Raw genomic sequence first — 17,878 nt, 5'->3', positions numbered from 1 at the left:
CCTGTGGAAACCATGGTCAGCTATAAGACTATATCATGTTGCTCAGAGCTTCATCCAGTCGGTTCTTGAAAACTGCTAAAGATGGAGCTTCACAACATCTGTGTGGAGAAAAAAAAGAAAAAAAAATTCCTGTATTCAGTTTGCACAATTTTTGTCTCAGCTTAAGCTGGTATATCTCACCCTCTCACTGTAAACAGCTTGGCTCCATTGTCTTTATAACGCACAGGTATTAGAAGGCTATTACATCCCACTGAAGCTCTCTCTTCTCCAGGCTGAACAGGCCCAGATCCCTCAAGTCTCTCCTCACAGGGCACACTCCAGACCCCTGATCCCAGTAGCCACACACTGAACCTGCTATAGTTAATCAGTATTTGTCTTGTACTGGAAAGTCCAAAACTGAATGCAGTATTGCAGCTTGGGTCTCATGAAAGTGGATAATTTCCTTTTATCTACTGATTATGCTCCTGTTAATATCACCAAGGATGCTATTAGCCTTTCTTGCTGCCAGGGCACATGGTTGGTTCACATTCAGCTTACTATCTGCCAAGAAGCCCAGATGCTTTTCAGCAGGGCTGCTACCCAGCCCTTCAGTGCAAGTGGGTATGCTCTCCCAAGTGCAGCATTAGGCATTTGTCCTTGCAGAATTATAAAGTTCCTGTTGGTCCATTCCTCCAGTCTGCCTAGGTCATGCTGGATGGCAGCCCTGCCCTCAAAGGTATCAACTGTTCTCCCTACTTGGAACCAATTCAGTTTAATGTCAGCTGCAAACCTGATGAGCATGCACTCATTCCATCACCTTTCAGATCATTAATAAGGTGCTAATGAGACAAATCCTAGGATAAACACATACAGCACTGCACTTGTTTACTGACCTCCAGGTAGAGTACGGCCCACTACTAAACCATTATCCTCTGGGGCTGATGATCCAACCACTTTTAATCCATACATTTGTCCACAATTAGATAAATAAAAGTATAATGCAATTAAATAAGAAGTAGTACACAAATCCAGAGTGACTTGTATTTCAGAAGAAACAATATTTGTCTTCAAGGCATCCTTTTGTCATATAAGTGGGCTTATTTTGAAAGACAGGTCCATCTACAGAGTTTCATTAGTATATAATTTTTTCTTCACTTTTCCATATCCTTTATTAAGAAACACTGGAGACAACTGAAGTAGCACTGAATAATTTATAGTTCTTAACTGTGCCTCTTGGTAAGAATTTCTTTATTTTTTTTCCTTCAAGCTAAGAAACTCACGGCTGGTCCTTGGGGCTGAGGAGGCATTCCTGGTCTAACTCCCAGCAGGCCTAGAGGTCCTGGAGGACCATGAGGATAGCCTCCATCTGGTATTCTACGACGGTCATCCCAGTGATGTTGCTCTTCCTCCATTCTCCTCCAGTACATGTCCTCTTCATATCGCCTGAAGTGCATCAAAATGTCCTCTTTATACAGCAGCTAATACTTCCAACCATTCTAAATAAATTCTTGGATGTTCTCACTCACTCATTTCTAGTAATCCAGAACAAATACCAATGAACTCCAGAGGGTATCTAAAATTAATGGTTATTTTGAAAGCAGGTCTGAATTCATAGCAAATAATTCTAGTGAGTTTACATTCCTCAGAGAGATTGAACAAAAAACCCAAAACAAAACCCAAAAAAAACCTGAGGGATATGGCAACTTAATTTAAAACAAGACAGTATAGAGTTCCCAAAACAAGTATTCAAAATAAGTAATTACAGAATAAGAGTTAGTTTTAGATAATCTGACTGCAACTTGGTCTCATTTGTTGATAAAACAGAATGCATTACCTCATTTCCATCCTCCAGCGTTCTTCCTCTTCTCGCCTTCTCCAGTATTCTTCTTTCTGCATCTGTTTCCTCATCTTCTCTTCTTGAATTTTTCTTGCTCGAATACTGGGCTTTACTTCTACTTGTAAATCTGGGTTTACTTTTTTCTAGTTCAGAAAAATAACAAATGAAGTGTTGGTTTGCCTCTTATCATCTCAAGGTTATGGAGTTGTTCTGACATGTTTAGCACACACTATTGGTCTATGATAAAATCAAGAGGAGTAAAATGCAGTTTTAGAACTGCACTGAATGAACAGCTGAAGAAGAAAAATCTGTGTCCAGTATTTTAAAGGAAAGAAAGCAATGTACTACATATAACATGAATTCCTTTTTCAGCTATGTGAGAACAAAACTATCTAAGATTAAAATGTTACATGAAATACTAAGTAATTTGCTGCTCATACTGTAGCAGGATGATTACAATATAGCCTGAAAAAATATTTCATCTTAACTACAGTGTGCTTCCTGATGCCCTGTTCCTGAAGGGTCCCTCATACTGGAGCATAAACATAAGTCACTAAATACATTTTTCCTCTTCTTTCATCCCTTTCATGATTATGCAGGCCCATTGTATCTCCTGTGACCACAGTAAATTCTTCTTATATAATCTTAAAATAATGAAAATGCACACCATGTGTCACTATAGGTGTCTCTCCATTCATGACTAAAATGTCTGCAAATACTTGTTTCTCAAATGTCTCCATAAGGAGTTTCTGTGGTTTATCCTGACAAAAACATTGTACATTAGAAATTTATGGTAAACAACAAAGCACCTACTATTGCTTGCACATATTGTACAATATTTTAATGTTGAAAAAAAATGCCTGAAAGCAATGTTCAGAATGTTTAAAGAAACACCCAAACCAAAATGAAGTTTCACTCTGCATTACAACTTTAAAGACTATACTCCCTAAGAAATATATTTCTCTAGCTTTTTTTATAAGCTGTTTACTCAGAGCACCTACTTCTGACTAGTCTTTAAATATAAGAACATGTAATCAGTCAGCTGACATCTGGTAGATTTTCAGATGAAAGTATTAGCATTTTTACCAACCTTATACTGAAGTCTGTGCCGCCTCCCTTTTAAGTGCATCTCTTTGGCATTAGGATCATTAAAACTACATTCACAAAGTTTACAGTGAAAGCGGATCACCTTTCCTTCATCATTTCTTACCTGGAAAATAAAAGTTATAAAACACATTGACTTTCTTTTTTTTTTTAACAAAAGCTGATTTAAAAATTAATCTAATTCAGTGACACTGGATAATGTCTACCCATCTCAAAACATGCTTAAAATGTCACATAGGAACTGAAAAAAGGCAGAATAGAACTTTCAATTTTGACAGACACACTATTGTGTTTGGTAACGAACAAAGTTCTTCCACAGCTTTAAACTTGAGCTCAAACATAATGAGTTGAATTGTTACAAACAATGAAAAATTTACATCAGATTTCATCCACATATCTCATGCCACCAACATGAAGAATGCCCCACTGAGGTCAAAAGAAGCATGCACAATACAAAAATGTAAACATATGCACAAGCCTTTGCAGGTTCAGTGCCTTGTTACTCTTATCTTCAAGAAGGACCCAGGGAATTACAGGCTTGTCAGCCTCACCTCAATCCCTGGGAAGGTGATGGAGCACCTAATTCTGGACACCAGTTCCAGGCACATTAAGGACAAGAAAATCATCATCAGTAGTCAGCATGGCTTCACCAAGGGAAAGTCATGCTTGATCAACTTGATAAACTTTGCAATGAAGTGACTGGCCTGGTAGATGAGGGGAGAACAATTGATATTGTCTACCTGGACTTCAGTAAGGCCTTTGACACAGTCTCACCATAATATCCTATTAGACTAACTGTTGATGTAAGGGCTGGATAAGCATACAGTGAGGTGGATCAAAAACTGGCTGAATGGCAAGGCCCAGAGGGCGGTGATCAGTAGAATGAAATTTAGTTGAAGGCTAGCAGTGTACCCAAGGGCTCAATGTTGGGTCCAGTTCTGTTTTACATATTCATTATTGATCTGGTGATTGAGCAGAGTGCACCCTCAACAAGTTTGCTGATGACACAAAACTGAATGCAGTGGTTGATATGCCAGAGGGTTGAGCTACCATCCAGAGAGATCTCAACAGGCTGGAGAAATGGGCTGACAGGAACCTTGTGAAGTTCAACAGGGAGAAGTACAAAGTCCTGCATCTGGGGGAGGAACAGCCTCATGTACCAATATATGCTAGGGGCCATCCAGCTGGAAAGCAGCTTGACAGAAAAGGCCCTGGGGGTCCTGGTGAACACTAACTTGAACTTGAGTCAACAATGAGCTCTTGCTGCAAAGGCGGAAAATGGCATCCCAGGCTGCATTCAACAAAGTATTGCTATCAGGTTAAGAGAGCTGATCCTTCCTCTCTAACTCAGCACTGGTGAGGTCACACCTGGAGTCTTGTGTCCATTTCTGGGCTCCCCAGTGCAAGAGACATGGACATACTAGAGAGAGTCCAATGAAAGGCCACAAAGATGATGAAGGGACTAGAACCTCTCTCCATACAATAGTTAAAAAATAATCCATGTTTTCATATCAATACCTCCTCCACATAGTCATGGCCCACTGGCTGGACATCACTTTGCAAGACAGCAAGAGTTGTAGGTGTCACTGGTCCAGCTGCTGTGTCTGGTTTTACTTCCTGTGTTTGTATTGTAGCAGCAGTTGTTGCTTTAACACTTTCAGCTGATTTCATTTCTTCCAGTTTACTTCCTGTCGTCTGAAGTTTATTACCACCTATAAATCAAAAAAGTTAAATCTCTAACTTTCCTAAAATGAGAATTATACATGATGTGCAAACTGAAGAGTTTATTTGCAAGTATCAATGTTCTGGTCAAAGCATTATCAGTCTGAAAATGAGTTAAACCAAACAGTTTTAAATACTAATAAAGATTTTTTTTTTAAAAAAAGCTAAAGAAAAACTTATTTAAACACCTAGATTTTTATTTTAGCAAGAAATTTTTTGCTTTATATAGCTGTAATTGTCATCATTCATTTTCATGCTTTTTCAAGAGATAGGACTGAATGAGAACAACTCAGCAAATATATTTTTTTTTTTTTTTGTCATCAGATTTGCTTTCTTTTTGCAAATGGATCCAAGAAAGTACAAACATTAAAAGGTTTTGAGGTACTAACAAAGGCAGTATACTTTCAGTATTACAACTGCATAGGTCTTTCCTTTGAGAGCAAGTTAGCTTACTGTTGAACAACTGCTTTCTGTCTCTAAATGTCATGCTTATTTCAAAAGTTTCCACTGTTAAATTTACAGTGTTGCAACAATGTTTCAGTTTCCCAGTTACCAACTGCCAACATACTGCAGGCTGGCTTAACAGACCAGGCTGCGAATTGAAATTAGAAGCAACTGGACTATAATCTGCAATACTCCAGCAGCTACTACATAAGAAACCAAAGGTGGGAGGCTTTTTATGAAGGTGGGAGAAGCCTCCAGGAGAGGTCAGGTGAAGACAAAAGGGCAGAAAACAGTAAAAACTGTGAAGCAAAATTTTTATACACATTCTTATTTTCCCCATCAATAATAATTCCCTTAAAAACACAACAGAATTACTCATGCAGAAGTTAACTAAATATATTTGTACTTGTTGCACTAAAATCTTTTAAAAAATATAGAATAGGTTAGGTTTCAAAATAAAGACTGACTTCTGTACTTGCCAACAAAGTTTATTTTTGGTGGAGATATTTTCTTTACAGCTATATTAGCAGCAGTTGAAGATGTTTTGCTGTTGGACACAGTGTTAAGTGGTGCATTTGCTGTGGGAGTAAGAATTTTCACTGCAGAGGATGCAACAGAGGAGTTCACAGTACTGCTGCTAGTTGCTATATTTGAAGCAGAGGCAGTTGGTTTAGAAGCAGATGTGGATGTTGAAGTAGCAGCTTGGGTAACCACATTTGGTTCAGTTGAAGGAATAGGTTTGCCAAGTTTTGTATGCAACTTTACTACCTATAAAAATGACAAGAAATTAATAATATTATCTCCCTGGGGTAGCTATAAAAAAATTTAACTTGTTATAGATTATTGAAGCTTTAACAGAAACATCAATATCATCAGTGATACTGATATTTTCATTTTATTTTTAAATTATTGCCTCTTTACTAAAAGTGATCTCAGGAGGAGAAAAAAGGGACATGCAAAAGTTCTTATCATCTGTAATGAGGAAATAGTGAATAGTTATCTCAGGTTGCTTATTTCCCCTAGAAATTCAGACATTTACTCCAAAAGCTGTGTAGATGAGAACAGAAAGTCAATAAACTCACAAGCCAGTAAAACTCAAGAAACAGTTTAAACAAAATGTTTCCAACGTGACAGCTTTGTGGCCTGGCTGCTTTTTATTCTCCCTCCAAAAATTGTAGTATGTTGAACTATTTTAGTTCCAAATAATATTTGTAAATAAGTTATTTAATTCAGATTCAACACTGTCTCTTTTCATCACTACATTTTAAGAATATTTATACTGACTTTCCAGGTTACCTAGCAAAACTGAAAATATTCCTTAGACAAAGGCTTTCTTTTCATTAAAGTACATATGCAGATAGAGTTAAGAAGGAGGCAAAAGGCATATTTCAGAGCTCTTTATCTCCTCGAAAGCTAAGAGGTATGTGCTTATTCTTAGAAGTAATAAGCAGAGGCCTTCTGTAGTGGTTTCACGTTCACTAAAATCTGGTGTTAGTACTCACTCTTTTTTTTGTGGGAGAGAGACTAGGAGAAAAACAAAGCAGGCTCAACCTTAAAAATGAATAGATAGTTTTATTAACACACACTAAAAGAATAGAAAAAGCAAGTTCGGAAAAAAAAGTAAAACAAAACAGAATGAAACTCCAAAAACACTCTTCCCTCCCCTTACAAACTGTTAACTTTCTTATAAAATAGCATAAAGAGACAAAACTTGTAATTTTCAGTCAGTTTCACCATCTGACAATAGTCTTTCATCAGTTCTTTGGGAGAAGAGTCTCTCTTAGAGTTATGAATCGGACTGACAACTTAGAACAGTTCTCTTGTGGGTTTTTTAAACTGTCACAAAAACAGCCACCCACGGAAACCTGCCTTTGTGACCTCTCCCATTAGCAGGTTCCCAAGCTGCTTATGGGTCATAGGTCTTAGACTTTTGCATACTGAGGTGTTACTTTTTTAAAGATGAATAACTCTAAAGCAAAGGATTTTTCATCTCAAGGTAGAGAGATATTTTCTCACTTCTTTACTGGCGCAGGGGGCTTTTCATCTTTATCTCTGTTCAAGTATTTTATAGGATTAATATTACTTAGTCTATCACAAACACCTTTGCTCAAATCCACACACAAATCTAAACAATCATCTCTCTAAATGCTTATCTTTCCCATGATTTAAAGGAATGATCTAAATATTGAGTTCATTTCCATGGCTCAAGTAAGAATGGAACAACCAACTCTTCAACCCTCTGTCCCAATAGTCTTTTCACTGCAGCTCATGGTGTTAAGATTTTCAAGGCTGCGCTGGTGAGGGTGGGAAGAACTCACACAGAAACATCAGAGATCAGAGCACTCAGGCAGTCCGAAATTAAAAAAACACCAGGCAGGATCATAAATGTCTTTTTTGCCTACCCCTCGGTGTAAATCGGGGCAGCCTCAGCCTAAATGGTGCCCATAGCTCTTATCAGGGGCCTGACAGAGATCTCTCCCTGCTCCAGGGAAGTTTGGAGAAAGTAGTTGTTGTAAAGCAGCAACCTCTCCTTCCCCCCTCCCTGGGAGCCGATAGAATCCGGCCAAGCCTCAAGCCAGCTCCCCCCCAAAAAGGGGGGAAACAGCAGGCCCAACTCGATGTTACCTGTCTCTCTCTGGCCAAAGGAAAGAAGGAAAAGACCCACCTGCAGGAAATCAAGGGGTTTTATATGGTACTTCCCAAAGTTGTAGCCAACAATTTTCAGTGGTCAAATCAGATGCCAGTATTCCAACTAACCCTCTGATAGGTCCCTGTCCTTTCTAAAGCAATTCTCAGGTCCTGACTCGGAGAATTATTCTACATTCTTCTATAACTAAAAAACCAAACTGTACTAACCCATAACACCTTTTTACAATACACTTGAGATGGAATAATACTTCTTTTTGGTGACAGCTGACCATCACCTGAAAAAGCAATGCATGTAGTCCATATGAACAAAACATGCAAAATGAAAACTAGAGACTGGGTTTGAAAGTAGCAGTAAAAAAAATAGAAATCTGCTAGATTTATCCTTAATGCAAATACATGTACACAATCAGGTTCAACAAGGTGAAGTACCGGGTCCTGCACTTGGGTCACAACAACCCCACACAGCACTACAGGCTTGGGGAAGAGCAGGTAGAAAGATGCCTGGTGAAAAAGGACCAAGGAGTGTTGGCCAACAGCCAGCTGAACATGAGCCAGCATGTGCCCAGGTGGTCAAGAAGGCCAATGACATCCTGGCCTGTAACAGAAATAGTGCAGCCAGTAGGATTAGGAAAGTGACTGTCCCTTTGTACTTGGCACTGGTGAGGCCACACCTTGAATCCTGTGTTCAATTTTGGGCTCCTCAAAACAAGACAGATGTTGAGGTGGTAGAGTGCATCCAAGTAAGGGCAACAAAGTTGGTAAAAGGTCTAAAGCACAAGTTCTATGAGGAGCAGTTGAGGGAGCTGGGGTTGTTTAGCCTGGAGAAAAGGAGGCTCAGGGGAGACCTTATCACTCTACAACTACCTGAAAGGAGGCTGTAGCCAGGTGGGTGTTGGTCTCTTCTCCCATGTAGCAAGAGATAAGACAAGAGGAAATGGCCTCAAGTTGTGCCAGGGGAGGTTTAGATTGGATATTAGGAAAAATTTTTTCACTGAAAAGGTTGTCAAGCATTGGAAGAGGCTACCCAGGGAAGTGGCTGAGTCACCATCCCTGGAGGGATTTAAAAGTCATGAAAGACATGTAGATGTGGTGCTTAGGGACATGGTTTAGTGGTGGACTTGGCAGTGTTAGTTTAATGGTTGGAGTCAATGATCTTAGAAGGTTTTTACACCCTAAATAATTCTATGATATGCATACAAGTGTATAAATACACTTCTTAGCTTTTTATTCTTATTTTAAGCATGTTCCTCATCAGAATACCGACATATTAATGTCACATAATATTACAAATGAAAGTTCAAGCAACTCTTCCAGATTACTGTTTTCCCAGTAGAATGCGCAAGATTATTCAGTGTACCAAAGAAAAAGTCCTTTGAGATTTCATTTTTACACTGATGACAACCTAACTTAGTTAGCAACTATCTCTGAGGAAGAACAAAGGACATCCAAATATACAAAGATAATATATTATTGTACTCCATACACCTATGGAGTTACTGGGCACAACCCAAAAATTTAATGACTCAACTTCACTAATGAAAGAACAAACACTAGGCAAATCTATGTAAATTATATTTTTTGTTCTTCTACTAACAAAAAATAATATTTGGAAAATTATTTTAAATTTGCTATGAGATTTATTTACTTGAATAGGAATGACATTACTGATGCCACTTTGTACAGTGTTCTGAGATACAAAAGGCTATAAAAGCTGAATATTAATACTTTGTTATTTACATTAATAATTCCATAGCTTTGAGGAAAATCTGTAATATCTAAACACACATTCTACACTGCGCCATTTCATTTATTGTCATATGACCAAATTTAGAACGCAGGTCACAGGGGTTCACAGTGCAGCTCAGTCTTTATTCTAAAATGCTCACCTAACTGCACATAGACAATAGGGAAAGCATGCTTACCAAAACTCTTTAAACATACTCATAAAATCTACTACAGGACATTGTTCCTTGTTTCCATATGCCTTTTTTTTTTTTTTTGCAAGAAATACCAAAAAGTGGCACATAATAATCCCATCCCTTGGCACCAATTCAGTTTACAGTGTTTCAAAGAACAGAGAGCTTCACAGTGCCAAATAAGAATGTCAAGAGAAGTCTTGAAAAGTGTTAGGGGGCACAAGCATGCTACTGCATGTCCTCATTGACACTTTTCCCCATTATACTCTATACCTTCTTCCTACAATTTACAAACCTTTCCCAATACATCCTCTTCTCCTTGATGCTGTGGCAATATGTTTTCCCCCTTTCTCCCAACAAGGCCCTTCTAATAGTGAGTTTAATTTTGAAACAAAAAAGCAGAACTAAATGCCTTTAAACAAAATTCTAATTATATTGTTTCTGCATATTTTCTCCTAAGATGAGAAAAATGATGGCAAGAAATATATGACTGACTTGTATAATATAGACAAGAGAAAGTTCTTACTTTCTGATGTTTGGCTCCACGGATATGGGCAGCATAAGCATCTGCTCCTGTACAAGACACATCACAAAGCTCACAGCGCAACTGATTCTGAGTTCCACGAGCAGAAGTACCACTGTTATTGGTGTTCTGGGAAGCTTTTAATGCTGCTTCTTTCTTTTTGTGTTTCTGGCCTTCTAAGTGTTCTTTATAAGTCTGTTTAAATAAAAAATACACACAGCTGGTTTTGTACTGTTCGTTCATCATTCATGTGATACATGTAATATAGAGCATAGCATAAAACACATGCTTTGTATGAAAAATACTTCCTACACTGAACACTGCTTCTCCATTACATGTTTTAAGGCATAAGCAGGCCACTTCTAAAACTAAGATATTTTCTTCACGACCAGGATTCCACTTTTAGGTAATACAATATGGTCTTTACTCCTCTACCTTCTCACTTCCTCAGTCAAGTACTGGTCAACATATATTACCATTGAAAGCCTGATAAGATCAGAAAACTGTCTCAGTTGCATTTTCCTACAGTGCATTGAATAATTCTTGATTTTGAATTTTCCTCAAACTGCAAGACCACAGTTATTAAATGTATCCAGATAACTAAAAAAGTAAATTAAAAAAAAGGTAGTGCATAAATAAAGCTGCGCTGAAAATAAAATACAGAAGTTGTTATTTGTTCCTATACTAACACTGGCAATCTATGGAGCAGACGGAATGGGAAATAATGACAAATTTACCTAAAGAGTAAAAATTGTTTTGCCAAACACACATACAAACACTTCATGAATCAATATCTACTTTTTATGCACTTGTATTCCCTTTGAAATTAAACTGGGATGCTGGAATAAAATTAATACATTTTCAGGATTACCACTGTGTTAGTTTAACACATGGCTTTTAGTGGGGGCGAAGGAAGCCACAGAGGCTGCCTCTGAGAAGTTTTGAGAAGCTTCTCTCTATGTCCAGCAGAGCCAATCCCTGAAGACTTTGACGATAGACATACTGGCTGGCCCAATTAGAGAAGTTAGTAATGCCTCTGTGATGACATATTTAAGAACAAAAAAACCACACGCAATCTCTCTTTCTTCCTCCCCTCCAAGTGGTGGTGAGGGGGCCACCAGGCCCCTTCCCCGAGTTGCCGGGGCTTTTTCTGGTACGGCTGCTGAGGCCATGCCGCTGGGGGGCTATTCCAGTGCCGCAAGCAGCCACGCAACTGAAACCATGCAGCTGGGGCCAGTGCCAGGAGCGCTTATGTGCCTGGGGGCAGCTGTGCAGCTGCCACCATCCTGGCACCAGGAGCAGCCACATGGCCAGGATCAGCCACATGGCTGGAATTGGTGCAGCTGGGGCGGTGCCATGCAGCCGCTGCCATCTTGGCATGGCTCGCAATGAACTTTACTTGCTTAGCCACTTTTAGCTGGCCATGCTGCGAACAGAAGTGCAGAAGCAGCAGCAGCAGTTTTTCCTTTTTGGTGCCCTGCATGAGGAGAGGCTTTGACTGGAGCCAGCAGCCAGTGCGGCTCGTGCAGTGCCGGCAGGGACCACGTGACCAACAGTGAGAGGCATGGTGAGCAATTCCCTGATGCAGAGCCTGGACAGGATCAACCTTTCAGCGCTGTAGAACTCTATAAAAACTTTTCAGTTGATAGAACTTGAGAACAAACGAACCTATGGACGCCAATTTTCTCCCAAGTCAGAGAAAAGGAAAAGGTGAAGACATGTAAGAACAATATGGCGACACTAAGGTCGATGAAAAAGGAGGGAGGGGGAGGAGGAGGTGCTCCAGGCACTAGAGCTGAGATTCTTCTGCAAGCCATGGTGAGGACTATAATACAACAAACTGGGTTTTTTCCCTGTAATTCATGAAGTGCATGAGGGAACGTAGAAGTCCACCCACAGCCCGTGAGAAAAGATACTCACACTGGAGTGTGTGGATGCTGAAAGACTGTAATTTAGTGAGAAACTTGAGCAGAGAGAGAAGACCCTTGCTTCCAGGAATAGAGGAAGAGGATCCTTGCTTTGAAACTAGAACAGCTCATCCTTAAAAGACTATACCCCATGACCTAATTGACCCACACAAACAGTTGTGGGAAGACTGTTTGCCTGTGGGAAGGACTCATGTTGTAGCAGGTTGAGCAGGACTGCTACTTGCAAAAATTAGAACCATGTTGGAGAAATTCACAGAGAACTGTTTCCCGTGGGAAGGACCCCACAGCATAGCAGAAGAGACTCCTCTCCCTAAGCAAACTGAAGGAAGAATTTTAGAAGCGAAAAATTGACTAAAACCCCCATGTTTGGTGTCCCTGCACTCTTGGTGGGAAGGAAAGAAGGGCTTGGGGGGAGGGAGAAGATGTTCTAGAGGTTTATTTTATTTCTCATTATCATCTTTTAATTCTGTTAATAATTTTTTCTTTATACCTTTTAAGTGTTGAGCCTGTTTAGCCCTTAAGAGTGTTTTCTCCTAATTCTTATCTCACCCCATGAGCCTTTTAGTTTTTCTTTCCCCCTCCTCTGCTCAGCTATAGCAGGAGTGTGGTAACCCTAAAAACCCCCTCAGGGAAACTTCCAGGCTTTGCCCTGGAAAGATTTACCATAGAGGTTCCCTGCCTAGGTTGAAAGAGAAGACTTCCTTCATGGTGTCTTGCAAAACTACTGCCAATCTACCTTGGATTGCTTCCTTCAACCTTGCTGGAAAATATCATACAGGAGGGCCCTTCCTGTCTTTCCTCCACTGAGGCATGTATGTGTGCATGGACTTAAAATGGTTGTTTCTGTGGCCTGCTCTGAGTGGCTTCTGAAGGAGACGCTTCGAGAATGTAGCAGCATTTCACGATCCTGCCACAATGCTACAGAGGAGAATGAGTGAATGGTTCTTCATGGGTGCCTGGCTTCTAGCCAGAGTCAAACCCTGACAACCATTCACAAAGTTTTGAAAAAAGTATTTTCTAAGAAGTTTGCTATGTTAAAAAGAAAATAAAATTCAAAGTTTAGAATACTTCTGGAGTCCAAAGCACAGCTGAAGCTTCTCTGTACAAGCTAAGGGGATACATCTTTTTGTCTTCTCATATGGCCTCTTTCTATCATAGCATACATTTTCATTTAATTATTCCTTTAGTAGAAGTATAGAATCAGGTCTTTAAAAATTAACAAATATTCTTAAAGGGGCCATTTTTTTAGCTGAAAAAATTATGACTAAAGCATATAGCAGGATATTACATAATATAGGTACCTGTGGTCCAGCACAGCTGATCTTGCAAACATCACAGTAGTGGATCTGGGGCGGTTTGGGAGGTTGCTTTGGTTTCAGTTGCTTATTTTGGAATGGTGCCTTTTTAGTAAAGGTGGTCCCTGTCCAAGCAGCTGTTGCAGCAGCAGCAGCTGCTGCCACTGCCTGTTTTTGCTGCTGCTGCTGGTAATAGGATGATGCAGCTGAATATACTGCAGCTTCATAGCCAGAATAAGAGGTACCTCAAAGATCAAAATAAAATAAATGTTACATCACTGTACATCATGTATCAATTACATAATACACTAATTCCAAGCATATTGCATAACAGAATAAGCTATAAATGATTTATTGAGATCTTGTCAGGCAATCTGAATTTTTCTTGATGTTTCACAGTACACAAGTACACAGCATGCCATTTGTATCAGGAGTATATTTGATTTTAGACAAAACTTTGCAGATACACTATTCTGTTAAATATATCAAAGCATACCTAAAGAATATGTGAAATTTCCTGGTACATCTGGTAAGACTGAGTATGACGCAACAAGAATTTTAATAAAAGATTTATCAAAGGTCACTTGAAATAAGCAGTCTTCCAGAGCCAGATTTACTGTTTAAGTTCCAAACAGAAAAGGACAGATATGTAGACTAAGGAAAAAAAAATAAAATAAGATAAAAGATAGAATGCAATAGCATTAGCTGTTCTATTTCAAGTGTGTTGCAGCACACCCTGTCTAGACACTCCTTGATTTCTAGTATCAAACTTTAGCAAATCAAGGAAACTGGGCTTTCATACCTTTTGAGCCAGTTTTCACATAAACTTTATACATCTACTCGTTCAACTATTTTAATCCTCTAATCAACGAAGTCTTACAATCCCTTTTTAAACTGAAAACAAACCAAAACAAATAGTTCAAGGTAGCTATAATATGCCAGTTGATTACCATCTGGCCATAAAATTAACATCTTCTAACCTTTAACTTTTTGGATTTCTAGTGTTTGAAGGAAAGTCTTTGTAGCACCCATTTTCCTCCCATCTTAGATCGAGACAACCCAAACTTACAAGATTTATATTTGACTGCTCCTCCTTGTCTCAGTAATTGTTGCTTGATGGCAGCATGCTCCAAATTTCCCTGGGTTATATTTGTGTTTCCTTATTTTTTCTATCCCCCATCTTTTCTCTCCAAACTTTACAGTAAGTCACAAAACACTTGTGCATGTAGCAATGCCAACACCTGGTATATTCTCTCATGTAACAAAATAGGCACATACAAGCATCAAACTTCTTTTAAAGATACATAAAAATATTTTGCCATTATGATTTAACTGGTTGATATTTCTCAGTAGACTATGATGTAATTGAACATAAGCTGCTAAAATGCTGAGTATTTAAATCCTCTCCTGTAACAAATGCAAAGATCCCAGCAATATAATATGCAAAATTCTTACCAGAGTAAGTAACCGCTGTTGTACTGTATGTTGCACTTTGAGTATACGATGGAACAACAGTAGCTGCAGCTGCTACCGGCTGCACAGTAGAGGATACTGGATATATAGAAAATGTAGTTGTTGCTGGACTTGGGGTTGCAGGTTTTATAGCTGTCACTTGTCGCGTTTGCTGGGCTTGGGTATACTGAGTTGTCCCTTGGCTATATCCTGCTTTTGGAGCTAATTAGGATAGAAAATAGAAGTGTACGAACATTGATATGCTTTAGTTGAATGAAATGCAAACCATATTAAGCGATACTTAATGATACGCTAGGGAATAAACACATTAACAAGTGGGTTTTGTTTTAGTTTGATTGGGTTTTGTTTGTTTTTTTACAGTAATGGTTATGCTTCAGCTACCATATATCCCACAATGGTTTAATCACATCGAAGCTCACACTAGCAAGCCTCAGGTTTATTTACATATTTTTAACTGTGCTGCCATGTTTTTAAACAACCTTCTCCTTCAATGGCTTTACTAGAGTACACACAAAACCAAAGTACATCTAAACTTTGCTATTATTTCTAATTATAGTAAAAAAAAGTAAATAGGATTTATGTTTTGTAGCATTTATGATACCAATAATTAAAGAACTATATATAAACTAAAGAATTTTTTAAAAAAGTCTTTCTAACCAAGTTAGCATCTGAACCCACCACTGACTTTTTCAACCTACTTCAGCAAAAATGTTTGCCTAGAAGTACATTTTGAGTGTATTAATAACAATTCAAACCTCAAAGATAGTTACTTATGGCAACATCACAATTATGTTCAAGTTCTAGGAGCATCGAGTTTTTTCTACACGTTGACAGGGACTACATGTCAAAACAATAAATAAATCTGATAATGTGAAATATGCAAAGATATATTTTTAAGCTATTAAAATAGTGTACAGACTGTATATAATGACAGGAGTTTGAATCATGCCACATACCTGTCTGGTAGTATGACTCAGCCACTGAAGGTTGAGGCTGGGCAGCAGCAGCCACAGCCGCAGCAGTTGCTGTTGGTTGTTGATAGTATTGTTTGCTGTCATAAGCTACAGCTGGGGCAGTAGATCGAACATAAGAATAGGAATCCTAAAAATTCAAAAAAGAAAACCCATCAAATTTCTCCTTAAGTATATATCTGGAATAATAAGAATCATAAGCAGAGTCAAAGATTTTTCTTCTGTTCTACTTAAGTAGATTTTAAAAATATTTACAGATACATTATATACCAATATATGCATTAAAGAAATTAAATTTATGCTTACAGATACTTCAGGCCTGAAGACAACCCTGAATGGTCTTTTTCAGACATAATATAGGAATTAATCTCATGCTATTAAATGACTTTTTCCCTTCCAAATTATTTTTGTTACCAAAAAGCAACTCTATGCACACTAGTTTTTTATAATGATGATATCGGACTGCATTCCTGTAAAATATGAAGGAAAAAAACACCACAGATCTCCACAAACCACAATATATTCACGAGATTAAAAACATGGAACCATGGCTTGGCCCTCCCTAAGACAGGAAGAGCCACCAGAAAAAAAAAAACCAGTATCAAGGGGGTCCTATACTTTTCCCTTTGAGGAGGTAGAAGGCAGTAGCTCAAAGAAAAGGGGTGAATGGAGGCAAGTCCTCACTTGGGGCAGCAGGTGAGTCCCCTCCTTGCCCACCTCATCCTCCCAGGTACCTCTGTACAATAGGTACGAAGATGTGGAAAGCCAGTCAAAGGATGATGAGGATGGAGGTCCATCTACACCAGAGGTGTTGCCAGAGTCAGAAAGGGCTACCCTCTGTATAACGACCACCTCCACGAGGAAAAGACAGGTTGCAGCTGTAGGCAGTTGCCTTCTAAGGTGAACAGAGGGTACAATATGGTGGATGGACCCTCCTCTTAGGGAAGTGTGCTGCCTCTTTGGGGCCCAGGTTAAAGACATGACCAGGAAAGTTCTCTAGCCTGGTACAGCCTCAGACTACTACCTATTATTGGTCTTCCACATGGCTGGTGATGAAATCACACTACGTAGTCCAAAGGCTGTCAAAAGACTTCAGGACCTTGGGATAGCTGGTAAGGGAATCTGGAGCACAGGTTATTTTCTCCTCTATCCTCCCAGTTGTGGGCAGAGACACTGGAAGAAACAGATGAGCCCAGTCTAATACATGGCTCCATGGCTAGTGTCAATGCCACAATTTCACATGTTTGTATAATGGGATGGCCTACATGACACCAGGCATGCTGAAATCAGATGGGATTCCCCCTTCTCAAAAGGGGAAGAGGGTCTTTGCTCAGGAGCTAGCAGCACTCATTGATATAGAGCTTTAAACCAGACATAATGGGGGAGGGGGATAATATCAGGCTTGTCCTTGACAAGCTATGGGACAACATATCAAGATTAGAGGGATGGAGTGGTAGCGAGGGCCTTCAGCCAGTGACTCTGAGATGTGCTAGCCACACTGAAGCACACTTGACTTACAGAGATGAGCCAGGGCCTCCTGAGTATAGGAGAAGGGATTGCAGGTGACCTCGCCCCTAATGAGTCACAGCTGTGTTAATTACCCAAAACAGCCTCACCCCTGATAAGTCACAGCTGTATCCAATAAAGATAAGTGTGATAAAAGGGGTGGGTTGGCTGGTCAGGAAAGGACTCTGAGGAAGGATCCCGAGGAAAGAGATACTGAGGGAACAATCCAGAAGGCCTAGAGGACTGGCCAAACAGGAGGGAGAATCAGTGCTGTGAGGTCAGTCTGGGTCTGCAGTTAGAGCCTACTGTTGGAACCTGCAGTCAAAGTCTAGCTAGGTAAAAGCCTGCGGTCAGAGGCTGCAAGGAAATACATGCAAGGGAAATCTACAGTGGGGGCTTGCTGTAGCCAGTCAGTGAGCAGCTGGAGTCAGGATAACTGAATTGTGAAGAGGAATAAACAGAAGACCTTTTTCATGCTGTGATAAACAAGTAGTCTGTGTCTCGGCTCATTTCTACCCTCTAACAAGAGGG

General features: G+C 39.4%; 1 protein-coding gene across 3 annotated transcripts in view; it reads right to left on the bottom strand.

The window, feature by feature from the left end:
- Nucleotides 1-17,878, bottom strand: part of LOC120764896 (zinc finger RNA-binding protein-like) — a 54,755-nt gene that overhangs the window by 22,491 nt on the left and 14,386 nt on the right. For 2 of the 3 annotated variants that reach the window (XR_009208587.1, XM_040089018.2), the window contains exons 4-12: nt 15,827-15,971; nt 14,853-15,071; nt 13,404-13,642; nt 10,178-10,369; nt 5,554-5,854; nt 4,439-4,632; nt 2,907-3,026; nt 1,814-1,959; nt 1,260-1,422 (exon numbers count right to left, since the gene is read on the bottom strand). Coding sequence is in view for 2 of the 3 variants with exons in the window: in XM_040089018.2 (XP_039944952.1) it covers nt 1,260-1,422; nt 1,814-1,959; nt 2,907-3,026; nt 4,439-4,632; nt 5,554-5,854; nt 10,178-10,369; nt 13,404-13,642; nt 14,853-15,071; nt 15,827-15,971 (1,719 nt within the window). In the remaining variant the exon portion in view is untranslated. The remainder of the gene's footprint in view (nt 1-1,259; nt 1,423-1,813; nt 1,960-2,906; nt 3,027-4,438; nt 4,633-5,553; nt 5,855-10,177; nt 10,370-13,403; nt 13,643-14,852; nt 15,072-15,826; nt 15,972-17,878) is intronic. The other variant, XM_040089019.2, reaches the window with a different exon arrangement.

Source organism: Hirundo rustica, chromosome W (assembly GCF_015227805.2).
Source record: "Hirundo rustica isolate bHirRus1 chromosome W, bHirRus1.pri.v3, whole genome shotgun sequence".
NCBI classification, from domain to species: domain Eukaryota; kingdom Metazoa; phylum Chordata; class Aves; order Passeriformes; family Hirundinidae; genus Hirundo; species Hirundo rustica.
Note: the sequence above shows the minus strand (reverse complement) of the source record. Positions and strands in the feature narration are given on the sequence as shown.